We start from the raw sequence: 27,445 nt of genomic DNA, 5'->3' as shown, positions 1-27,445 counted from the left end.
AAGAAATTTGTGGGACTATTTTTTGTTTTGTGCAGGGGGTGACTTGGTGAATATAGAATGTATGCAATAAAGTATGCAGGCACGACTTAGTGGAAGTGTGTCGATACTGGCCGCAGAGATCATGGTGGATGAAGGCCGGCAGCACAAAATTAGTTCCGTTGTTTGCGTAATAGAGTAATGTAAACTGTATCGTACATAAGATTTGCGATGGATATTTCCAGGGGTTATTTATATGTGACGCTTGTAGTATTTCAGATGGGCTTCTCATATACTAGATGTAGTTTGTTTGTAATTATTGTAGGCATAAAATTTGGTGCTTGGAGGTCAACAGATCTGATTAAGACTATAACTGCTTGTGGAAAGAGAACATGTGTTTAGGTGCAAAATAAAGACTAGGTTAGGAAACATATTAGGAAGTATATTTCGTTGATGAACTGTATAAGATGTGTTTTTTGGCAGGGTTTTAAGGATTTATAGATAAATATTGGGGATAAATTCACATACAGCTCATAAAAATAATTCTGTGGATGAGTGCTTTATTATACTAATACGATATTGATGAATTATGACCCTGTTATACACTGAAATGGGAGATTTCTGCAGCTGATAGTATTAGTTTTAAAGTTTCTAATTACATGTGGTAAAATTTTAGAGAAATGATTAAACGTTTGTTGACTTATGATGTCGAACAAATTTCATAGCACGAAATACGTATTTTCTAGTGGGAACATAGACACAGTGTTTGAAATGTCGACATAAATCAAGTGTGTTTTTCCTACGCTGTAAATCAGGTTCCTTTTTTCTCCTTTTCGCTTGCTGTCCTGTTTGTGACTGTATTGGTTCCTCTGCGGAGAGCGTTAAGTGCCTGATTTGTGGGGGATTCGGAAAGAGTATGCTTATTATTAAGTACAACACAGTCGTATTTCGACAGCTATCGTCCTCCAGCACTGACAGTGACTGAGAACTGACGCATGATCGGCGCAGTACTTGATCAACTGCGACACGAATTTCTGTAGTGGCAGCTGGACTGCGAACCACCTAAACTTCGACGCTAGAAGGCCAAGAGTATGCCGTGTGTGTGAAAGTGAAGTGCTGCGATGTAGTCGTCAAAGTAAAGGTTGCTATCAAATTAGTGAAAATGCACTAAAGACTCTTGAAAACAGTGATCTGACTCTGCTGTTTATTTAAATTTATGTGTGTATTTTGGTGTTTAATTATTGTGCCATAATTTTATAATTTACATTGCATTTAGAAAATTTAAGCTGATAATATGACATATCCTAGGATGATGATGGTGATGTTTGGTTTGTGCGCCCGTACAAATTCCCAACATTTGTTCAGTCCTATCTCGCTACTTTCATAAATGATTATGAAATAATGAGGGCAACACAAAAACCCAGTCATCTCGAGACAGGTGAAAATCTCTGACGCCGGCGGGAATCGAGAGAGGCGAGAAGGCGTCCGCGAGACCAGGAGCTGAGAACACGTGTACTACGAGGTACATACTGTTCATATACCGGCGCAGAAGTATTTACACTATTGATCTGACAAGAAAGTAGAGCATTCCATTTTTTACGTTATATACGTATTTATTATGTTATGTATGTTAACTCTGGCGCGACTTAACGTTCGTAATCAGCCAGCTAATGTGCCACATTAAGAAGAGCTGTGTAGCATTACGGGTATGTAGGCGAGCTAGGATTATTGCAAATAAAAGTGAATTTGTTTGCGAAGCTGTGCGGTCCCAGCGCCAATAGAACGAAGTGGTCTGGCGGGACGCTCCAGCGTTAGCAAAGGAGCGGACGTGGGGAAAATCCCGAAGCTGGGAATTTGGACGGCTGTTATTCCCATGCCCTTTGTGCAGGAGACAATGCTCCAGGAATCAGGGGAGTGTCAGAAAATGTTGAAGATGGTTACGTTACAGCTCTTTGAGGTACGACAACGACTCACAACTAATACAAATCTGAATACATTTGTGATCTCAGAAAAGTGAGCCACATTCGATGATACACACTATTTCAGTATCTTTAAAACTACAGAAGTTGATGTCTCACAGCGAAAATACATTTTCACAATTTTCCATGTTAACAACTTCTAATCGCTTCAAGCGATTTCATTGAAACGGTATCTCAGATGATAGCATTGCACTATAGCTCCCGTCCCTAAAAACTAGATGCTGTAGAGAAGATATAAATATGGTTCAAATGGCTCTAAGCACTATGGGACTTAACATCTGAGGTCGTCAGTCCTATAAACTGAGAACTATTTAAACCTAACTAATCTAAGGGCATCACACACATCCTTGCCCGAGGCAAGATGCGAACCTGCGACCGTAGCAGCAGCGTGGTTCCGGACTGAACTTCCTAGAACCGCTCGGCAACTGCGGTCGGAGAAGATGGAAAGATGAAAGGTGACTTTCGTATGGACTTCGATTAATAATGCGTCACGCAAACTTACAAAAGACTACAGTGGCAGACGTTACAAGAGAGGCGCTGAGCTTCACGGAGAAATTTACTGCTAAATGTTCGAGAGCGTACCTCTCATGAAGAGGTGCCGACTTTTTACTTCCTCCCGCATACGTCTCCCTAAACGACCGCGACGGGTAAATCAGAGAAATTAGTGCCCGTAAAGATGCTTACGGACATCCGAGGAAGTGCAGAGCCACGATTCAAAGCTGAACAAAATGCGATGCTATTTTGAACAGTCCATGCCTCCTAGTCACGGCACCCAACCAAACGGAGCCGTTTGTGTTGATGAACAGCGTGTGAAGATGTACGTGGCCCGAAATTCCCAATTCCCGCAGTTTCTTCACTTGGCAACAGTGTTGAACGTTTCTGGTCCTCAAGGAACACTAAATCAGTTTGGGTTTTGTATATATTGATTCTCTGTCTCGTGGATGAACGCAGCAAGCTTGCCAGAACCGATTTCAGGGAAGCTATAGAATTTAGCTTAAGCATCTACACTACGAGGGTAATCCCAAAAGTAAGGTCTCCTATTTTTTTTATAAGTACAGAACTATGTGTGGCAGTTGATCACACTGTTATAAATAGTGCTTCACGCGCTGTGTGTAAACATGCGCACGCCTCGCTGAGACCCTCAGTCTTGGCTTGGTAGCCGTTCAAAAGGAGCTCCCGTTGGATGCTACAGCCAAGTGCGAACTGTGCGCAGTTATTCGGTGTTTGAGCGCAAAGGGCACTGCGCCGATTGAAATCTATCGCCAATTGACGGAAGTGTATGGTAAGTCGTGCATGGATGTCAAAAATGTTCGTAAGTGGTGTAGAGAGTTGCAGCTGGTCGGACCGAAATTCACGACGAACAAAGGAGCGGGAGACTGTAAATTTCTGAGGAGACAGTGTTGAAGGTACAGCAAAGCATACGTGAAGATCGGCGGATCACCCTGGATGATCTCTGCACGTTGGTTCCTGAGGTTTCCCGAGGCACCGCTCACAGAATTTTAAGGGAAACATTGAACTACCGGAAGGTGTGCGCAAGATGGGTGACATGCATGCTGACTGAGGACCACATGGGGCAACGAGTTGATGCTTCCCGCGCATTTCTTCACCACCTTGCAGCCGAACAGGACAACTTTCTGGACTCAATTGTCACGGGTGACGAAACCTGCACATACCACTTTACACCTGAGTCCAAGCAACAATCAGGCCAGTGGCGAAATCCTTCTTCGCCAAAGCCGCGGAAATTCAAAGAAACACAGTCTGTTGTTAAAGTCATGACAACCGTTTATTGGGGTCGGAAAGGGGTATTGTTGGTCGACTTTGTGCCCACTGGGACCACAATTAACGCTGACAGGTTGTAACGTCCCCTTAGAACAATTACACAAGACTGTGCTTAAACTGACATACAATATTATTTAGCGCAACGCAATCTGACTTTCAAAAATCCCTACAAAAGAATGGTCCTGACTAACATTAACCTATACCTTTCACAAATCACATACCTCACAAAAATCTTCATTACTCGAACTACTGCAATACAGCGAGCGCCACTACTGCCAGCTAAATAAAAGATTCAAACTACTGAAGGCACTAACTACTGATAGTGATAGTTAGCAAATGAAAGATTTTAATAGAGAACAAACACTGTATTTACCTTAATAATCATAATATATATAGCAGTTCAATTTCAAAACTCCGCCATCTCTCTCCCCACATCCACCACTGCTGGCGGCTCACCTCCAACTGCGCAACGCTACGCGCTGTTCACATCCAGCTGTCGCTGCCCAACACTACAATGGCAGACAACAATGCAAACTAGCCACAGACTGCACACAGCACAGCCAGTGATTTTCATATAGAGCGCTACGTAACGTTGCCAATAAGAAAACATAAACAGCCTACTTACATAGAGAAAACATAAACAGCCTACTTACAAGGTACTGTGAGACTCTTAAAAAACTCAAACGGGCAATTCAGAACCGCAGAAGAGGAATGTTGAGCAAGGGCCTACACATTCTCCGTAACAACGCTCGCCCACACTTCGCTCCGCAAACCGTTGCTTTCCTGCAACAGTTTCAGTGGAACACAATCACCCACCCATCCTATAGTCCTGACTTGGCGCCCAGTGACTATCACCTGTTCCCTCGGTTGAAAGAACATTTGGCCGGAAAGCGATTCAGCTCCGACGACGAGGTGAAAGAAGAGGTTCATAACTTTCTGAACAGCATGGCGGCGGGCTGGTATGACATGAGAATACAAAAACTGCCACAGCGTCTACAAAATTGCATCGACAGAAATGGTGATTATGTCGAAAAATAGCTAAATGTTCAAGCTGTAAACTGATGTAAACCATTGTAGAAATAAGCAGGTCTATGTACTTATAAAACAATAGGAGACCTTACTTTTGGGATTACCCGCGTATGTTTTGACATGGTAGGTCCTGACGAGCCTCAAGAGAGCCAGAAAGTCGTTCTCTATTTTGTGCTTACATGCAGGCTTCAGTAACAGTGTGTTAATAGTCCGTATTTAACGCCTACAGCGACGTAGCTGCTTCACATTGCAGTAGGGTGGGTTGCCGAGTCCCTCAGCGTTAGGCGCACATGCTGTTCTGGACACGAGCAGGTCGCTGAGAGCATTTACCGGATTGCACGCATTGCCCAATAGGGAGAAAAGACAGTAATGTGGATCACCCATCATTTACATCATATTATTCCGGGGTTGGTTACCACCGCTTTTGTGTTGCGAGAGGACAAAGTATTACATTATGATATGCTAGGGCTAGAGGACGTATTGGTGGTACTCGGTTTAACGGATCCGGTTAACTGCTGAGCAAATCGGAGTGCCGCAGGAGTACGCTCGCCCTAGATTGCCTTCAGCACTGACTTAGGATGCTGGCGGAAATCGTAGAAGGCGCTCATCTGACGGTCATGGTATACCTTACATATCTGACAGAGCCGTACTCCTACATTTGTGATTTGGAGCCTTTTCTCAGTGAAAAACCAATTAAAAACTTTCAAGAATTAATATTAGGTGCTGAAACTAGAAATCTACTACACCCGCCCCCAAACTCCCCTTCATTTCGCTCTCGCAGAGAATGCACAGGCTATATTAGAGCTTTGTAAAAGCATAAGGGTACGTGGAGTAAGTAGACCAGCGCTGTTCGTGTTTTGCTCGCAAACAACTTCCATCCGTTCTTGCGTCACGTCATCAGAAGATCTCTTCATTCTATCCAGGAACCTTTGCACCAGTGACTACAACAAGTATTGCAGTAGACTGTGGGGAATTGTAACCTGTGATGACATAAATGTAATTGTAAGGTAATGTGATATCCTTTTTGCTGCAGTTGCTAAAATAACTGTGCAGTGCAAGAATGTATCTCGACATTAAGCTCATGACTCGAAGAAATTTTTAACAATCATTATATCTTAATTTGAGGTATAAAGGCTTGCATCGCGCGTACGGAAATCGGACGATAGCAGCTGGCTCCATGCAGACGATGAGTCACAACTCTCGTGACAGATGAATATTTTAGGGTAGGTCCGAGTAGTTAACGGCAGTTGCTGAACAATGCCACTGTCGTACAGAATATGAAATCTTAAGCTGTCAGAACTATGTGTTTTGGAAACTACCAGGTGTACCGGCACGAAATGGGCGTTTTTTGTGAAAATAAAACACTAATTTTGAATTGAAAGGTAAAACATTTTATTCAAAGTACTGATCATTGCTTTCTATACATTTTGACCACCTTTCTGGCAGTTTGTGGACACCACGCCAATAGAAATGTTCATCTTTTGAAGCAAACCAATCAGACACCCAATTTTCGACTTCTTCGTACGAATCGAATTGTTCCTCAGCCAATGCGTGTCGCATTGATGAAAACAAATTGTAGTCGGAAGGGGCCAAGTCTGGTGAATACGGCGGGTGGGGTAGCAGCTCCCAGCCAAGTGTTTTGATTGTATCCTGAACCAGTTCTGCTTTGTGTGAAGGTGCATTGTCGTGTAAAAAAAATTACTTTGCCATGTCTTCTGGCCCATTCTGGTCTTTTTTTCGATCAATGTATAGTTCAAATTGATCATTTGTTGTCTGTAGCGATTATTATTCACAGTTTCACCGGGATTTAGAAGCTCATGGTATACCACACCTCTCTGATCCCACCAAACACAGAGCATTGTCTTCTTGCCGAATCGATCAGCTTTTGAAGTCGATGTTGATGGTTGTCCCGGATTCACCCATGATTTTTCCCATTTAGGATTCTTAAAATAAATCCATTTTTCATCGCCAGTAACGATTCGATGCAAAATTGATTTTCTTTCATGTCTTTGAAGCAAAATTTGACAAATGGTTTTTCGGTTTTCCTTCTGTCTTTCATTCAATTCATGTGTCACCCATTGTCCACATTTTTGGATCTTTCCCATAGCTTTCAAACGGTCAGAAATTGTTTGTCGTGCAACATTTAGCATTGCTGCCATTTGCTTCTGACTCAAAGTATCTTGTTCATCCAATATTGCTTGCAATTCGACGTCGTCGAACTTTTTTGGTGGTCTTCCACGTTCCTCATTTCTTACATCAAAATCATTATTTCTGAACTGTTGAAACCATCTTTCGCATGTTGCTTCTGATAGAGCATGATCACCATATGCCTCTACAAGCATTCGATGCGACTCTGCAACACTTTTTTTTCAAATGAAAACAAAAAATTAATGCTTTCCGCAAATCATCACTTTCTGGTACAAAATTCGACATTGTTAACACGATGAAAACATATGTTGTTTGTTCCATGACATGATGTATACTAAATATCTTTGACAGATGTCACACCAACCAAACAAAAAAAATTAAGGCTCGTTCACAACAAATGTTCCCTATCGACACATTTGTATCTTAATGCTCATTTCATACCGGCACACCTGGTAAATGTTATCTTTGAATATAATGTCTTTTAGTAATTATTGCTCATGAAATATGTTGAGTTATTAGTAAGAATGAAGATGTGAATGCGAACTAATACGGGAAACGAATATTGTTATGTCTGTTAACTGAGTAAATGGTAGCGTGGGTACTAGAACTGAGTGGAGCAAGACAGTTATACGCTCAGAAGAAATTTGGAATGTATAATTCGCCAGTTTTTGTTACTGGGGAATCAAGAAACATATTCAGATAATTCAATTAAGCAAAGAGTGTTTGTTATTTGTGGGTTTTATAAATTTCCTCGTCTAATAAATCGCTCTGCAAAGGTGGTATGTCATGACTGGTTCATAGTAGAAGACGCAGGATAAAGTGGTTTAATTCTTGTAGTGGTTTTGCTATGAAATTTCTCACACAGTCAGAAGACAGTACGTTCGCGCGTATTTCGTGGGCTACAGAATTGCCTTGCGGATTCTAGCTGGATTCTCAGCATGGCTATCCATATGATCGAACGCGTGTAGTAGGAGCTCTAAATGGGTGTAGTGAATTTGCGTAATTATGAGTTAAAATTGAGGTCAGTATGTTCGAAAGTGTTTGTGGACAAACAAGGAAGACGAAAACTGAAAATTCTGGATGTTGTGTGTGAACTTTCACGTTTTGAGTAACTGACGTCTGTGTGGCGTACTGAGCAAGTCGTGACCGAGGACTGAGCGTTTGAATGGAATGATTTGAGGAATCTTTAAGCCAGAATCCGAAAACACAGTACATCCCTGAATAAAGTTTTCGCTCAAGGGCTCGACTGGATACCAAAAACTGGCAATTACGAGTGATTGCGATTGCTTGTGAATGTCTGTACTGTAACTTGAGTCTAACACAGCTTCGGCGGGGTTTTTGTATAAAAGAAGTAACTATATATCGATATCGTCATTCGAAGGCTGTTTATTATTTCATAGTTTAATTAATCTGATACTAGAAAACTTTTGAAACATCTTTTAGAAACATTTAGCGCGACCACAGCTACTAAAAGTGATCCAATTGAGAACCATTATTCGTTTTCTAAACGTGCCGATGTGTGAACGGCTGCTGGAGAAGAAATCACCGACTAGTGAGTGACCCTTTTCTGTAGGCGAGAACGTAACCGTGCCGCCGTAGATTCACTGTTTTACAAATTCATTCCATTTTTCACGTGCACCATTCTTAAAAAGCTGAGGCAGAACAAGAGGAGAACCGTTACCTTAGTCCCGTCCCATGTATCCAAGCATCATTGCTATCAGTTTTAAATTAAGCGTTCGTCACCCACTGCTCATTTGCAAGTAAACTCTCTTAGCTGCGTCAAGCTGAAGTGCCCCCTCAGTTTGACGTGACAGTTCCGTAAAACAACAGAAACTTCAGAATAATACAGCAATCGGTTTCACGTTCAAAGCAGATAAATCGTAAGCCACAATTACTATAATCACTCCGAAATTACCAACACGAATTTGAAGAGTAAAACGCCGTTGAATTCGTCAAGAAGTACAATATTAGATGCAGGAAGTACTGTAGTTCCATTTGAAAAGGGAAACTGGTACTTATATCTCTGCAATTAATATAAATATGAAAAGAAGCAACACGTCATTTAATGAGGAACTTTCCACAATTCTTTATATCAAAACAGAGTTACGATATTTATATGGTTCATGAACAACTGAGGCGAAGAGATTAGCCTGTATCGAGATGAATGCCAAAGCATTCAGTGGTTTGCATTTCCTCTGAGCACATGTGTGTGTCGATTCCACTGGGAAAGGTGTTCAGAGCGCGAACTTTGGGGATTCGCCCCGACTTAGTCTTCTGGTGGCTGCTTCGTCGTCCAGTTTTGATAGCTTCCACATCTGTGCTGTTGGTGGTGACGCATGCATAGTCGCAGTACTTAAGACCAGCTACATGAAATGTGTAACTGGAAAGAGGAGGGGATGTAACTCCAGGTGCTGTGACCAACTGGATATTACAAAAGCGATATTCTACAATGAATTCAGGCTTGTGAAGCAACACCAGGTGTAACTCATTCAAATAAGTGAAACCTGCAAACCAACCATGATTTCCGTAAATGAAAGCGATTTCATAAAAGACTTTACATAATAAAGTCTAAAATTACTACCTCTCCATACGAAAGTATGAAAAATAATTAAAGTTGAATGTTAAAGAGTAGTTAATCGGTGTTCCGTTTCCAGTGTGTGTATATTTCGAAAAAAAAAAAAAAAAGAACAGCAAAACAGGGTGGTACATAATTTTTGTTCCTGTGGGTGAATATGATACAGTTCTTGAATGCAGTGCTGCACTTTAGATCCAATTCCTGGGTGCACGAATAGGCTTTCAAAATTACTATTTGGCACAGAGGGCCGAGAACCAAGTCCCACTTATACCGTGTGTCAAAATCAGAATGTGGAGCATGCAAAGAGCACCAATGTTGCAGAAGACAGGGCACCACTCGTAACGCGTTGCCACACTGAAACAATCAGTATATGAGGAGTGCAAACGGTACAGTATGACAGCACCGAGTACGTCATTCTGCGAGCCACATAATATGTTTTGATAAAATGTAACATACGAGCTCAGCTGCTTCATGGAATCCTAGCACTGTTGAAATGTATGGAGGCATTAAACTACTGACACCTCCGCCGTGGCGGCATTAATTCCAGCTTAAATAACTTTGTTTCAGAAGCCTCATGATTGGTGTCAGGTCTTCAGAACTCTGATTCCGACAGAATGACAGTCTCGCTAGGTTAACTGGGTTTTCGAATCATGGCGTGGTTTCTGCTGCCTGTATCAGGACTTCGCCTCGGACTGCAGCCATCTGACTATGGTGGTAATTAGCTGTTGCAAGCTGCCACCACTGTTTGGTCACATCCTTGACTAATGTAAGATGCAGACAAGCTGTGTCTGCCCCTCGCGAAGGGCCATACCGAGTGACTGCAAAACTGTTTGACCTGGCTATATGCTGTGCTACTGATTGAGGTTCAGGCCTTCTACCTTCACGAAACCTGCAGGCCACTATATGCTATTGGTACACGCCTAAGCGTCTGTTCGTCTCTGAGAGTGCTGAGGTGCGCTGCACTCGCTGTTAGTGAGTCACTGTAGGCGTGCGCCTGTGGACTCACGGTCTCGCTAACTGCACGACACTGCTGTTGGGTCCTGACCTGTGAAACACTCACAGCCTCCAGAAGGCTACGCCCAAAACCCTCACCATGCACGGGTGTGCGATTCAGTGTGACTTCTGCCAGACCAGAAAAGACAATCCATGTTGTAAAATCACTAATAACAAATATGTTTGTACACAACACTATTTAACTGATGCCTTCGGGCATATGACAGCCACCCTAATGGGTTGCCAGGTCTTAACATGTTGCACCAGCAGCGCCACCACTTCACCTATAATCCTGAACTTCAGGAGTAACCAATACAGTTGGTAGAAGTGGCCCTGAAATTGACAGTTTCTGATGTCGCCTTCAAAACTACCCATCTTGTAGTCGACACTTCACACAGTACAGAGTGGTCACTGAGAACCATTTTGTTTACCTTTTAATTGGCCTTTTTCATTGCATAATTCATTGGGTATAGTAGATTGGACGTTTATTTTAAGCTAAAGGTAACTCTTATACAGCCATGTGAACCTCCACATCTGTCTGATTTTAGGGATAATAATGCCGCGAGTCTTTTTCACGTTTGTCACGCGTGAATTTTGCAATCTTCCTGGGCACAAGATGCCATGCATGAAGGCTGTGCTAGTCATATGTTTCGCTAGTTGGTGTCATTTGGAATAAGACTATAGTGAATATAGATGGTCTGTGATACGCTGTAAGAACTAGAGTAACTTGTTTATTGTGTGCTCTGTAGAGTTCAAAATGGTTCAAATGGCTCCGAGCACTATGGGACTCAACATCTTAGGTCATAAGTCCCCTAGAACTTAGAACTACTTAAACCTAACTAAGAACATCACACACACCCATGCCCGAGGCAGGATTCGAACCTGCGACCGTAGCAGCCTCGCGGTTCCGGACTGCAGCGCCAGAACCGCTCGGCCACCGCGGCCGGCTCTCTGTAGAGTGAACGGCATATTTACGTCCTTTTGTATTGTATACTTCTTTATTGTTAGGGCACTAGTAGAATACAAGATGCTGGCAGAAACATGCACAGCTAGTATGAGTGATTATGTTGCCACTATGACTGAGCAGGGAATTAGGTGAAAAGCCGTGCTTAAACAGAAAACTGGGGAATTAGAACATTACAAGAATCAGGCAGATGTACTGACTGCCGAGGAGCAATAAGTACTAGGGCAGCTCGAAGTTAAGACTATTCAGAGTGTACCCTCTCCTTCTAGCGAATCTGCATCGGAAAATTTGATAATGCCTATTTCTGGCAAGGCAACAGAGGATATAACTGTGTTTCTCAACGACTTTTTAGCTACAGCCAATCTGGGCGGTTCGTTTAACGGGACACGCCTTTGTATGGTCAATTTGTGGCTGAATGGAGAGAATAAGCTGTATGTTACTTACCATGGGGCCCTGTGGTACGCATGAATATTGAAACAGTTAGCTGAGGTGTTATGACAGTAGTACTGTAAGTGGAAAAGTACGCACTTCTTTAGGGAGGAACTGAACACGTTCGCTCAAAAGCATAAGGAGACCATAAAATCATTCTCAGATGTGATCTGAGAGATCGATTTCCAAACATATAAGCTAACGTGGAACGAGGAAGTCAATAGGGTGCTGCGCTTTGATGCCAATAATAGAGCTCTTGACGCATTCTTGCACGGAATTATCACTGAAATGACACGTTGGGTTAGACTGGACGATCTTTCTTATTTGGCCGCTGCTATTAAGATCGCCATAAACTGCAAGAAATAGATATAGGGGTAAGGCATCGTAATGACCATTGTGTTTTTACTTCAGTAATAAAATATCACCGCTGTGGACGTGGGGGCCATCTCCAAAAACATTGACGTCAGCCAGAGTGCTACTAGTGTGGACAAGTAGGTCCCAAAACAAAGGAGTGCAGTAGCAAGAAACGAGAAAATCGGTATCGGCAAAAGCGTTCGTTAAAAGCGTATGGGTCTGTATCAGCCATCAGAAAGCATTCCCAATAAAATGTACTACTGCACGATTAATTAAATAGATGGAATGCTGGTTGTGGAGCTTCGTTGGTGGCAAGGAACATCTGTTTTTAATATCAAGTTATCTTCCATTAGGAATGTGGATGCACTCGGTGACTGTGACACGACTTTCAAAATGATGGTGCACAGCAGTCAGTCGTCTTTTTCTTACAGGTTTTATGAAGCAAGTCTAGATTTCGGATAGTGCCTAGCCGTGCACCGTATCATAGTATCAATGCATGTCCTAGTACGTCAGTCCGCTGTTCGGGGTTCTGTCACAGTTCGTACTTATAATAGATACCGTGGCGGATGTATCGCCTGTTGCCCAAGATCTCTTGCGTAAAAAGAGACTAGGATCTCCACGTTACAGGTAGCATAGAGTTGGCGATAATGAAATAAATTAATTGAAGAAAATACTGTCCAAGTTTAACACTGGGGCTAAGAGTTTCTACGAGCATATAGATGTGTTACCATAGGTTGTTGAACGGTATTCTGCAATTCTCGGGCTGACTGAACCACTGAACTTACTAAACATTATGCTAAAATCGATTTTGACAACATACAGTAGAGGATGGAAGCACTTTGTTTCCATTGGGTAATACCACCACAAGCGAGGCAATTTCACAAGGCAAAACCAAACATGAAGGTGTTGTCATGTATTCACCACGGTCACAAGCATACCATCAGTGAGTCTACGTTACATGACAAAGTTGGTCATCTGCAGGGCAGTGAAAAGCGAGGTATGGAAGCACTACTGTTACATTTTAAGGAGTTGTTCACTGTACAGGATCCGTTATCCTTTTCCTTTGTTACCCAACATGACATACCAACAAGATATAAAGCCCCAGTTTAGGAGAAACAGTATCATATAATAAAGTGTTTACAATCAATTATAGAAGAGTTCATTGACCGACATCTGATAGAGGACATTGTAGAACCCAGTGATAGTCCCTCTGGGGAACCTGAGGTCCTGGTCCTGAAAAACGCGACAAATAGCATAATAGAATATAGCTTTTGATTCAACTACAAGTACCTGAATGCTCAAAGCATCACCAAAACCTATCCATTACCAAATACCACAGAAACAACTGATAACTTAGCCTGATGCAAATATCTCTACACAATGGTTCAGGAGAGTGGCTACCATCAGACAGAGATAGTACCAGGAACAGACCTAAAACAGCGTTCACAATCTCATGGGGGCATTTTTAGTACTACAGGATACTATTTGGACTTAAAAATGCACCAGTCACATTGGAAAAATTGTTAGATGGGTCTTTGCATGACCTAAAACCTAGAACATTTATGTATAGCTTGATGATATTAAAATATTTTCAGAAAAAATGAACAAACATGTAAAACGGTTGGAGGAATTATTTAGTATCCTAGCAGCCTACGTGTAGTGTGTCTTACGCTAAGTATTGATAAATTTAATTTTGCACAGTCATGTACTTGCGTCCATGTTACTAGTGTAGAGGGTTTATGAGCCAATCCCTGTTTAATATTGACAACCCATCAAATAATGAAAAAGCTACAGTATTTTCTAGCCCTCTGTACTATTAGTGAAAATTTGTCATAAACTCTGCATAAACTGCTCAACCATTAACTCATTTGCTGAAAAAGGCGTTAATTTGAAGGGTTGGCAGAATGCGAATGTGACTTTCAGGCATTGAAAAAAGCATTAACCAGAGATACAGTGTTGGGTGTTTCCAGATTTTGACACAGATTTCATCTTTCCCATGATGCCAGAAGTAGTGTGCTTATTTATGAAGTGTGAGACTGACTGAGACAGTGCAGACAGCTGACACAAATTGTCAGATGTTCAGGTCATACTTCAGTTTATAATTCTGCAAATTAACAAAATATGGACCACACTTTGTGGATCCATTGTCACTGAGGAATGAAGTATCAAATAGCCATATAATCATGTGGTGTTCAATCTTGGTGGATGAAGAGTGACAGATAGGAAAGTAACACAAAAATTATAGTGACATACGAGAAATAGCAATGTGAATCAGTATGTTTGACACTTCATACCATGTGCACCGTAGGCTAATCCAAGCCACAATATAATTCCACTTCTTAGGTTGCCAGAGACTGGAAAACCATTTGAAACGATCAGGCTTGATGTTTTAGGTCCATTTAAGACAACCCCAGCTGGCAATGAGTTAATATTACCGGTGATTGTTGAGCATTTTCCGTGGTATATTTCTATGATAGCAATTCCTGACCAGCAGGCTGCTGTGGATGCTAATTAATAAATGTCTCCTTAAATTTGGTATACCATTGAACTGAGAGTAAGTGGTAGGAAGCTACTTGCGAAGTTTACTCACCACACCAATGCCTTCCATAGCAAAGATAACTGTGCTGAAGAAGAGCGGGATCTGAGCAGGAGAGGCCAGCATGGAGCGGTCGTGGTCAGTCGGTGGCAGGTCCGTGAAGATGTAAGCCAAAGTGATGCCGAAGCTCACCACGATGAACCCGTTGGCCATCAATGAGAAGGGCACCAGCCAGCGCAGCTGCCGCACCAGGCCGATGGCCATCAACAGTGGCATTGCCATTGCCATGTAGAGCCGCACATCCTTCTCCTGCCACAGGTGGTCCCCCACCTGCCGACAAGAGCAAAGCATCTCTTGTGATATAAACATTACAGACATGTTCTGAAACTTACTCTGCGATGTGTGCTGTTATGTTTTGCTGCTGACCATTGAAGCACAGTACTAGGGGAATTTGTTCTGTTATGTTTCGATGGTAACCATATAAGCACAGTAGTTGGGGAATTTGTGGTCATTGTGGGAATCTGTCTAATGGATTCGGTATTTGTTGCCATCGCACTCGCTCATTGAGGGGTGTGTAACACGAACCAGCAAAATTACTGTATGTCACATCTCATGTGAGAAGAAAGTGAAGCAGTGGGCCTAGGAGTGTGTCAGAAAACCTGTTACCCTGACATATACACTGAAGAAACTGGTATAGGCACATGTATTCAACTACAGAGCTATTTAAACTGGCAGAATACGGCGCTGCGGTCGGCAACGCCTGTATAAGATTTACAAGCGTCTGGTGCAGTTGTTAGATCGGGTACAGCTGCTACAGTGGCAGGTTATCAAGATTTAAGTGGACTGAAAGTGGTGTTATAGCTGGTGCACAACTGATGGGACATAGTATCTGCAAGGCAGCGATGAAGTGGGGATTTTACCATTTTACCATGAATATCAGGAATCGGTGAAACATCAAATCTCTGACATTGCTGAAACTGGAAAAAGATCCTGCACAATGGGACCAACGATGACTGTAGAGAATCGTTCAGCGAGACAGAATTGCTACTCTTCTGTAAACTGCTGCAGATTTCAGTGCTGGGACTTCAACAAGGGTCAGTGGCAAACCATTCAATGAAACATCATCAATATGGTCTTTCAGACCTAACGGCCCACTAGTGTACCCTTCATGACTGCACGATACAAAGTTTTAAGCCTCACCTGGGCCTTTCAACACTGTTGCTGACTGGAAACATGTTGCCTGGTTGGACGAGTCTCGTTTCAAATTGTATCGAGCAGATGGACGTATACAGTTGTGTAGACAACCTTATGAATCCATTGACCCTGCATGTCAACAGGGGACTGTTAAAGCTTGTGGAGGCTCCTTAAAGGTGTGGGGCATGTGCATTTGGAGTGGTATAGGACCCCAGATACGTCTAGATACGACTCTGACAGGTGACATCAACTCGTACATAAACATCCTGTCTGATCATTTCCATCCATTCATGTCTGTTGCGCATTCCGATGGAGTTGGACAATTCCAGCAGGACAATGCGACACCCCACACGTCCAAATTGCCACAGAGTGGCCCCCGAATACGCTCCTGAGTTTAAGCGGTTTCGCTGGCCACCAAACTCCCCAGATATGAACATTACTGAGCAAATCTGGGATGCTTTGCAACATGCTGTTCGGAAGAGCTTTCCACCCACTCGTAGTCTTACGGATTCATGGACAGCTCTGCAGAAATCATGGAGTCAATTCCCTACAGCACTGCTTCAGACACTAATCGACTCCATGCCACATCGATTGCGACGTGAACATGGGGGCCCTACACGATATTAGTTGTACCAGTTGCTTTGGCTCTTCAGTGTAGTTAGTGCTGCCCAGTATGAAATAAAAGATTCTGCTGCAGGACATTAAATCCCAGTTGTTGGATGCCACAATGTCTGATTAAAAATACCTGGACATCGATATAATGTGTTATTGACCAGTAAATATGCATACAGGTGGCCTTGCCAATACAAAATGATTTGGTGAGTATTGTGTTGTTGGTAGAGAAGCAGTAACAGCGGAATATGGCAGTCTGAAGTGCTCAGTGAGTTCGATGTGGACTAAACAGATTGATCAGGGATGTCCGAACCCCACTAAAACTGCCCAAGTCGACTGTTGGCGGTGTGATAGTAAAGCAAACAGGCCAAAAACATCCACAGCTAAAGCAAGGCCACTCATTCCTCATGTACTGACGGACAGGGGCTTGTATTGCTGATGGTTGTCGTAAAATTTCATGTCAAATCAGCGGATTGAGTCGAAATCAGTACCAGCAGTCAAGCTAGGACAATTACTGTGTGTAGGAAGTGAAGAAATAATGGGGTGCAATGGTTGAGCAACTCCTCATAAACTACACATTGCTGTAGGAAATGCTAAGTCACACATTGGGTTGTGTGAAGAGCAACGCCACTGGACAATGGATGACTGGAACTGAGTCATTTTGAGTGATGAATCACTGTGTACCCTTGGGATAACTGATAGAAGCATTTGGATTAAGTGGATGCCTGGAGTATTTTATCATGTGTAATTGTAGTGTTGAAGTACAGAGGAGGTAGTGTTACGGTAGGGGTGTGTGGTGTTTTTTATGGAAGGATTTAACATGTTTCGCAGCATTGTGTAGTGGAACAGTACAGAGATGTTGATGACTGTCTATATTAACATGTCAATGCAATCTATCATAAAGCAGACTCTGTCAGGTAATCGTCTGTGGATATTAGCAATCCTGGAATAGACTGGTCTGCCCAGAGTCCCGACATGATCCAATGGAACACCTTTGGTATGAGCTATAATGGCGACTCCAGCGTCCAACATCACAGCTGTCTCTCGTTTCGGCTCTTGGGGAAGAATGGGCTGCTGTTCCTCCACAGATATTCAGACACCTCATTGAAAATATCCCCAGCAGAGATCAAGCCATCATAAAGGCTAAACAAGGATACACTTCATGCAAATGTCCACTAATATGTGTCTGGATACTTTTGATCAGACAGTCTACATCTTATAGCTGCTCATCGCCTAAACATACATACGTATGCATAGAGTTGTGACTGTTAAACTAAATCCTCCAAGATGCATATCATCACAAAATACAAATACATAGAGTAAAAAATGGAGAAAGCCACATTTGGCCGGCAACAGTATCACCACCATCATGTTTGCTTTACATCATGCTACTCCTACCGAACGTGGGCTCCCAGATGACAGTACTTACACTTGCCCCGCCATCTACACTCCGTGTTACTAGCAACATCAGCCAGCACAAATGCTGCACCAAGCTGATGGACGCCAACTGGACCATCTCAAACTTTTCGGCACACATAAGCATTCTGTTTGTACTAAAAGTGGTACCATAAATGTCGAATATTCACGAGAAGAGATATCTATAGTACTAAAATACCAGTGACATTATTCTAATGGATGCCGATGTGGTGACCAGACGTAGGACTATCACCAATGTAACATACAGTCATATGGCCATATTTCATTGCACGTGAATCCTCATCGGTCAATGCATGTGCAGTAACTGACAGGACACTTAAAGTAAGTTGTCAATTACACCAGTCACCAGCTGCCATCCCATACGAGCAACGCCACGCACTTTTCTTAACGAAAGTACCTCTCACTTGCCAATACACCCAATTAACTGACACCTACAATCAGAGGTACCAGTGATGCCAGACACCACAAGTGGAACATTGACCTTACTGAGACACCACCACCTTTGTTATGTACTCCCCACTTTACATTGTCACCACAAGTGGTCCAGGGCTGTTCGAACCACCGACAGGAACTGATAACTTCTGACAACTGTATCAATAGCCACTCACAGATCACGTATCCCATGAGATAATGTCTTTCAGGGCAGGGATCATTATAGCTGGTTTTGCTGTACAATATGCTCTGATTCCACGTGATCCTTCACCCACATCAGCAGTATCTCTCCTCTGTTTTTCCGCCATCACGGTATGAGTTAATTTTCGCATTCTGCACTAGCGTCTATGCTTAAGACTAAAGCTTTTTTGGCGTTTGTAGACGTTAATACGAACATTTTCGTCAGATACATTATGCTGACAGTTTGGAGACATGTACTACAATTACTAACCAATCTAAACCTGTGTTCCATTTTCACAAAAGATACGATAAGTTCAATTTAGGATGTTCATCTTATTGCATGGCCGAGGGATTTCAGCTCATGATGTATATGTGGAAAACGTACCACCATAGCTGTATCTTGAGAATGTCTTCATTCTATCACACCATCCTAAATCCCCACTACTAATAAGAGTATTTTATTTTCTTGGCGCATTTACTGTGGGGTCGTTTTCACTTTCAAAAGTGCGCTGCCTTTTCATCAGGGGTCTATACTCGACACAATGTCGTTGGAGACAACACAGTGTCGACTATAGAGCCCTGATGAAAGCTCGCCCACGTGTGGTAATAACAAGGATTCCACAGTAAATGCGCCAAGAAAATGAAATACTCTTATCAGTAGTGGGGATTGAGGATGGTGTGACAGAATGAAGGCATTCTCAAGATACAGCTGTGGTTGTACGTTTTCTCATACATACGGGTTCCAAACCTACCAAAAATCCCGTTCCACCTGGCAGAGACGCCATCTGATTTTTGTTTCAGATCTTCTACCTACAGAAACGTTTCCCTTTTACGTCCCTTTTCAATCTAGGAAACGGGAAACTGTGACATAACCCTGGATCCGATGATTATCATGAGTGTGCAACTGTTGTCATTTTGTGTCTGCTCAAATCATACATCTAATTGTCGTGTGATTGGGAGCGTTGTTGAGTTGGAGCGGTCAATGCTTTTATCGTCACAATAGCATGGTGGTTCTTCCATTCAGCGTCCACCATAGTTGAATCAACAACATACCTTATCATCAAACGTGCTAGAAATCTAGTATTGTGCTAGCTCCAGGGTGAGTATACAAAATGCCAGTAAGATTAAATAAAAAAATGTCATTGATAGCCAAAAATGTTTCCAGCGTTAATCATAGCGCTTAGTCCCTCTTTGTGCGCAGTCGTAATAGAAGTAAAAAATTTCCCGACTGGGGGTTACACCCATTAGAGTCAGTGATAAAAACTGTGAACTCGAGTCGTGGAGAGATTACCACGGATACCGTGGTGAGAGTGAACCGCCTTGTAGTTAATACGGCAGCAGCTAGCCATATACGCACCTGCTTGACAGAGGTGGCGATGAAGACAACGTAGACGACGCTCGTGCTGTAGTAGGTAGCCAGCAGGGTGCCGTTCGTGATCCTCCTGAAACACAAGGGTCCAGGAATGTGGAGCAAAAATCTCTAAAAATCATAATATCTACTCTAAGTTAAGCTCCAAAGCATTGCTGAAAAGTACAGGGTTATTACAAATGATTGAAGCGATTTCACAGCTCTACAATAACTTTATTATTTGAGATATTTTCACAATGCTTTGCACACATACAAAAATTCAAAAAGTTTTTTTAGGCATTCGATATGTGCCCCTTTAGTGATTCGGCAGACATCAAGCCGATAATCAAGTTCCTCCCACACTCGGCGCAGCATGTCCCCATCAATGAGTTTGAAAGCATCGTTGATTCGAGCTCGCAGTTATGGCACGTTTCTTGGTAGAGGAGGTTTAAACACTGAATCTTTCACATAAGCCCACAGAAAGAAATCGCATGGGGTTAAGTCGGGAGAGCGTAGAGGCCATGACATGAATTGTTGATCATGATCTCCACCACGACCGATCCATCGGTTTTCCAATCTACTGTTTAAGAAATGCTTCTGCTTTAGCCTTTTCCATAAGATTTTCCAAACCGTCGGCTGTGGTACGTTTAGCTCCCTGCTTGCTTTATTCGTCGACTTCCGCGGGCTACGCGTGAAACTTGCCCGCACGCGTTCAACCGTTTCTTCGCTGACTGCAGGCCGACCCGTTGATTTCCCCTTACAGAGGCATCCAGAAGCTTTAAACTGCGCATACCATTGCCGAATGGAGTTAGCAGTTGGTGGATCTTTGTTGAACTTCGTCCTGAAGTGTCGTTGCACTGTTATGATTGACTGATGTGAGTGCATTTCAAGCACGACATACGCTTTCTCGGCTCGTGTCGCCATTTTGTCTCACTGCGCTCTCGAGCGCTCTGGCGGCAGAAACCTGAAGTGCGGCTTTAGCCGAACAAAACTTTATGAGTTTTTCTACATATCTGTAGTGTGTCGTGACCATATGTCAATGAATGGAGCTACAGTGAATTTATGAAATCGTTCAATCATTTGTAATAGCCCTGTATTTTTATACAGGTTCTGATCCAGAGTCGTAAACCCCAGCAGATAAACTTCCCTTCACCATCAGAGGCTAAGCGGGACAGCATAAACACCCAGGCGCAGTCCATCCGCGAGAAAATTCTAGCGGCTGTCTGCAGATGCCGCTAGCAGCGCGGGGCTAGTTTTAAAGTTACTCATTCCGAGACACAAATAGTGCCGAGACGTGGTATCACCGCGCACAACTACGTATGTAGCGCTGCGCGGTTTAACCGATACTGTGTCGTCGAGGGTTTGTCTGATAAAGTCTTCTACAGGGTGCTCCAAAGTTTCAGTTCGAGTCGCTGCGACAACTCCGAACAGTACCGCTCACCGGTCCAAAGTGGATCTGAAGATCTTCGACAGTGCCTAAGCTGCCTAGAGTATTGTTTAGTGCACCAGCTGAGGCTCAGAGCAGGACTGTCGCAGACTAGGAATATTATACACACATCAAAAAAAGATTTGCATCACCCCGATTTCCAAAACTCTTGAAGACAGACGCTGACTTTGGATATTCTATCACACACACACTACCTTTGACAGCTCAGAGATGTCACTAAACCCGCCCAAAGATGTAAACAACCGTGCACGAGCAGCTCCTATTAGACGCAGGGGGTCCGACAGCCGATCAGTTCCAGTCATTCCACCAGGAAGAAGGTACACGGCTCGTGTTGTCTGTAGTTCAACCATGCGTAGACGGTCAATATCGCAGTTCGATTGCGTCCGCATTGTTACTTTGTGCCAGGAAGAGCTCTCAACAAGGGAAGTGTCCAGGCGTCTCGGAGTGAACCAAAACGATGTTTTTCGGACATTGACTGACAGAGAGACAGGAACTGTCGATGACATGCCTCGTTCAGTCCGCCCAAGGGCTACTACTGCACTGGATGATCGCTACCTACGGATTTGGCTCTGAGGAACCCTGACAGCAACGCCACCATGTTGAATATTGCTTTTCGTGCAGCCACAGGACGTCGAGTTACGATTCAAACTGTGCGCAATACGCTGCATGATGCGCAACTTCACTCCCGATTCCACGACGAGGTCCACCTTTGCAGCCACGACACTATGCAGCACGGTTCAGATGGGTCTAACAACAAGCCGAATGAACCGCTCAAGACTGGCATCACGTTCCCTTCACTGATGAGTGTCGCATATTCCTTCAACCAGACAATTGTCGGAGACGTGTTTGGAGGAAACCCGGTCAGGCAGAACGCCTTGAACACACTGTCGGCGAGTGCAGCAAGATGGAGGTCTTCTGCTGTTTTGAAGTGGCATTATGTGGGGCTGACATACGCCGCAGGTGGTCATGGAGGGCGCCGTAACGGCTGTACGATACCTGAATGCCATACTTCGTCCGATAGTGCAACCATATTGGCAGCATATTGGCGAGGCATTCGTCTTCTCGGATGCAATTCGTGCCCCCATCGTGCACATCTTGTGAATGACTTCCTTCAGGATAACGATATCGCTCGATTAGAGTGGCCAGCATGTTCTCCATGAGCCCTACTGAACTTGCCTGGGATAGACTGAAAAGGGCTGTTTATGGACGACGTGACCTACCAACCACTCTGAGGGATCTACGCTGAATCGCCGTTGAGGAGTGGGACAATCTGGACCAACAATGCCTTGATAAACTTGTGGATAGTATGCCACGAAGAATACAGGCATGCATCAATGCAAGAGGACGTGCTACTGGGTATTAGAGGTACCGGTGTGTACAGCAGTCTGGACCACCGCCTCTGAAGGTCTCGCTGTATGGTGGTACAACATGCAATATGTGGTTTCCATGTGCAATAAAAAGGGCGGAAATGATGTTTATGTTGATCTCTATTCCAATTATCTGTGGAGGTTTTGGAACTCTCGGAACCAAGGTGATGCAAAACTTTTTTGATGTGTGTACAAAGTTCTGTTGAAGTTTGTGCCTCATTCAATAAATGTATGATGTGCTTGGAATAGCGCCCATGTTTATATTGACATCAGCGGCACCTCACTGTTTTTTGTCAGCATCCTACGTTGACGATGGAGAACAGCAAAAGCAACATGTATCACCAAAACGATACTGAGGCACTTTATTTTGCTGCAATTTTTAGGCTTAAATGGTGTATAACTCATGATGATTACTGAAACCTATGTTATATACGAAATGATATCGTGAAATCTACCACGGCCATCGTGTGTCTTTCATATGGGTTGTCAGGTGAATTTCAACAGGTGTTCCGGAAAATATTTATAGTTTCGTTTTTGCAATATGTAGATGTACTCAGCCCAAGTAAGTCCTGCTGATCAAGACTTTTGTACGACATCCAGAGCCGACGGAAATGTCGTCGGGGCTCATTTTGAAGCAGAACTGATCACTGAATACAATTCTAGGCCAGTCTATGAAATTACAGACCTAAAACATGTATGGAGGCGCCCCCGACCGTGGTGGGATACCAACCTGACTGTCACCCATCACACGACCCGACGACCAGGACTGATGGCCTGGGTTGACACTTCATTTCACAGCAGGACCCCTTGGTAGTCATTATATTTTATGCCCAGTTTGGTGTCCATCATTGCAAACCATACTGGGCTTAAATTTCAGCAAGATAATGTCTGCCCGCACACGGCGAGAACTTCTACTGCTTGTCTTCCCATTTGCCAAACGCTACCTTTTCCAGCGAGGTCGCCTAATCTCTCGCCAATTGTGAACGTTCGGATCACCATGCGCAGGGCCCTCAGAGCAGCTCATCATTTTGGCGATCTAACGAGCCAGTTGGACAGAATTTGGTTCGGTAACTCCTTGCATACCCTTCAGATGTGGACCACACGTAATACATTTGTTCATTTTGGAAGCTCTATTTTCCGGATAATTCCTTCTTGGTGCTTCGCTTTCTGGTATTTTCTCTTTTCTTTTTGGGAAGGAACACCTTGATTGGGAGGTCGCAAATTCAATAATCTTTAATAGGGCTCACTTCGGAATTTTGTGTTAATAATTGTGACAGGAAAAGTATTAGCTGCCAACGACTCACCATGTGCGTCAGGAGGGCGACAGAAAATGAGTTTCCAGGAGGTGCAGAGGTCAACCTTCTATGGGATGTATGAATTATGCATCACAAAATAGACATCGTCGACATTCGTTAAATGTTCAAAACAAATCTTTAATTGGCACCATGAACACCGAATGAAAATTGGCCCGGCACGGTGATCGCAAAGGTTCGTATCCTGAAGATCGAAGGCAAATTCCTTGGGAGTTACAAGCTGTACAGGACGTTCATTTAAGTATCCACTCTTAAGGACAGCATATAAAATCAAATTGTGATAATGGAGTGATGAGAATTACTGGAATGTGATGACATGCAACCCAATACCAAACAGCATTTCGTGGAGCTTATTATGAAACTGGTTACTCTTTAACGCGTACCTGCATGGAAAAAAAAAAAAAAAAAAAAAAAAAAACGAAAGAACATCCAGAGGCTGAATTTGTCTAGTGGTTCCAGGTGGTATGAAATGCAACATCACACACTTTTCAGGAGGGATAGCTTACTCTAAAGGAGTATGAGTTTTATACGCAGACCAGGAACCAAAGAAAAGCAAGCTATTTTTATCACCGAATTCGTCAAAAGAAGTACTTATACCGTAGTTGTATACGCCCATTTTCCCATTTTGGGCAGAGTACATCCAACTTCTAGCAGCACGATAAATAACCTTCCACGCAATTTACTATCAAGGTTAACAGTCGGCATAATTGTATATGAATGCATTAAGGCATTGATGTTAGCAGATATTGATACAATTCTCTTGGTACCTTTCATATGCGTTTCCTCTTCATACTACGATACGTCGGAAACAAATTCCTTACTGTACGTTGGGATAAGGTTTTTTTTATTTCATCTACAAATTTTCTGGGCGATTCCACAGTTTGCTGTGCCTCGTCAAGTTGACGCTTGGCTTGAAATTTCGTTGTTTTACGTATTCCAATTCTGCAGTACTGTTTGAAGTTATGCAACCATCCGCTGCTCCCCTTGAAATCACTTGTAATCTATATCGCGCGCAGTTTGATGTGGATAACGTAGTTGGCCACGATCATGGATATTCTGCAAATTGTATCCAGTGTCCTTGAAACGCAGAAACACCAGTTTTTGTAACAAATGCACCTTGTCCTATACACTTCACTGTCATATTGCTAGGACTTATTCGAAATCTGTTCGTTTCTTTACTATGTCATGGACGATCTTCCGTGTACGTAATAATGTTTAGTATCTGCTACCCCCCCCCCCCCATGAACCATGGACCTTGCCGTTGGTGGGGAGGCTTGCGTGCCTCAGCGATACAGATAGCCGTACCGTAGGTACAACCACAACGGAGGGGTATCTGTTGAGAGGCCAGACAAACGTGTGGTTCCTGAAGAGGGGCAGCAGCCTTTTCAGTAGTTGCAAGGGCAACAGTCTGGTTGATTGACTGATCTGGCCTTGTAACAATAACCAAAACGGCCTTGCTGTGCTGGTACTGCGAACGGCTGAAAGCAAGGGGAAACTACGGCCGTAATTTTTCCCGACGGCATGCAGCTTTACTGTATGATTAAATGATGATGGCGTCCCCTTGGGTAAAATATTCCGGAGGTAAAATAGTCCCCCATTCGGATCTCCGGGCGGGGACTACTCAAGAGGATGTCGTTCTACGGATCGGAGCGTGGAATGTCAGAGCCCTTAATCGGGCAGGTAGGTTAGAAAATTTAAAAAGGGAAATGGATAGGTTAAAGTTAGATATAGTGGGAATTAGTGAAGTTCGGTGGCAGGAGGAACAAGACTTCTGGTCAGCTGACTACAGGGTTATAAACACAAAGTCAAATAGGGGTAATGCAGGAGTAGGTTTAATAATGAATAGGAAAATAGGAATGTGGGTAAGCTACTACAAACAGCATAGTGAACGCTTTATTGTGGCCAAGATAGATACGAAGCCCACTCCTACTACAGTAGTACAAGTTTATATGCCAACTAGCTCTGCAGATGACGAAGAAATTGAAGAAATTTATGATGAAATGAAAGAAATTATTCAGATAGTGAAGGGAGACGAAAATTTAATAGTCATGGGTGACTGGAATTCGAGTGTAGGAAAAGGGAGATAAGGAAACATAGTAGGTGAATATGGATTGGGTGTAAGAAATGAAAGAGGAAGCCGCCTGGTAGAATTTTGCACAGAGCACAACTTAATAATAGCTAACACTTGGTTTAAGAATCATGATAGAAGGTTGTATATATGGAAGAACCCTGGAGACACTAAAAGGTATCAGATAGATTATATAATGGTAAGACAGAGATTTAAGAACCAGGTTTTAAATTGTAAGACATTTCCAGGGGCAGATGTGGACTCTGACCACAATCTATTGGTTATGACCTGTAGATTAAAACTGAAGAAACTGCAAAAAGGTGGTAATTTAAGGAGATGGGACCTGGATAAACTGATTAACCCAGAGGTTGTACAGAGTTTCAGGGAGAGCATAAGGGAACAATTGACAGGAAGGAGGGAAAGAAATACAGTAGAAGAAGAATGGGTAGCTTTGAGGGATGAAGTAGTAAAGGCAGCAGAGGATCAAGTAGGTAAAAAGACGAGGGCTAGTAGAAATCCTTGGGTAACAGAATAAATATTGAATTTAATTGATGAGAGGAGAAAATATAAAAATGCAGTAAATGAAGCAGGCATAAAGGAATACAAACGTCTCAAAAATGAGATTGACAGGAAGTGCAAAATGGCTAAGCAGGGATGGCTAGAGGACAAATGTAAGGATGTAGAAGCGTATCTCACTAGAGGTAAGATAGATACTGCCTACAGGAAAATTAAAGAGACCTTTGGAGATAAGAGAACCACTTGTATGAACATCAAGAGCTCAGATGGAAACCCAGTTCTAAACAAAGAAGGGAAAGCAGAAAGGTGGAAGGAGTATATAGAGGGTCTATACAAGGGTGATGCACTTGAGGACAATATTATGGAAATGGAAGAGGATGTAGATGAAGATGAAATGGGAGATACGATACTGCGTGAAGAGTTTGACAGAGCACTGAAAGACCTGAGTCGAAACAAGGCCCCCGGAGTAGACAACATTCCATTGGAACTACTGACGGCCTTGGGAGAGCCAGTCCTGACAAAACTCTACCATCTGCTGAGCAAGATGTATGAAACAGGCGAAATACCCTCAGACTTCAAGAAGAATATAATAATTCCAATCCCAAAGAAAGCAGGTGTTGACAGATGTGAAAATTACCGAACAATCAGTTTAATAAGCCACAGCTGCAAAATACTAACACGAATTCTTTACAGACGAATGGAAAAACTAGTAGAAGCCGACCTCGGGGAAGATCAGTTTGGATTCCGTAGAAATACGGGAACACGTGAG

The 27,445-nt window shown here is 43.1% G+C and overlaps 1 protein-coding gene across 2 annotated transcripts in view; it reads right to left on the bottom strand.

The window, feature by feature from the left end:
- LOC126175094 (proton-coupled amino acid transporter-like protein pathetic) overlaps positions 1 to 27,445 on the bottom strand; it is a 426,893-nt gene that overhangs the window by 34,250 nt on the left and 365,198 nt on the right. For both annotated transcript variants that reach the window (XM_049921635.1, XM_049921636.1), the window contains exons 6-7: positions 19,975 to 20,059; positions 14,817 to 15,092 (exon numbers count right to left, since the gene is read on the bottom strand). In XM_049921635.1, the coding sequence (XP_049777592.1) occupies positions 14,817 to 15,092; positions 19,975 to 20,059 (361 nt within the window). The remainder of the gene's footprint in view (positions 1 to 14,816; positions 15,093 to 19,974; positions 20,060 to 27,445) is intronic.

This window comes from Schistocerca cancellata, chromosome 3 (genome assembly GCF_023864275.1).
Source record: "Schistocerca cancellata isolate TAMUIC-IGC-003103 chromosome 3, iqSchCanc2.1, whole genome shotgun sequence".
Lineage (NCBI taxonomy): Eukaryota > Metazoa > Arthropoda > Insecta > Orthoptera > Acrididae > Schistocerca > Schistocerca cancellata.
The sequence above is the reverse complement of the archived record's forward strand: the minus strand, read 5'-3'. Positions and strand labels throughout refer to the sequence as shown.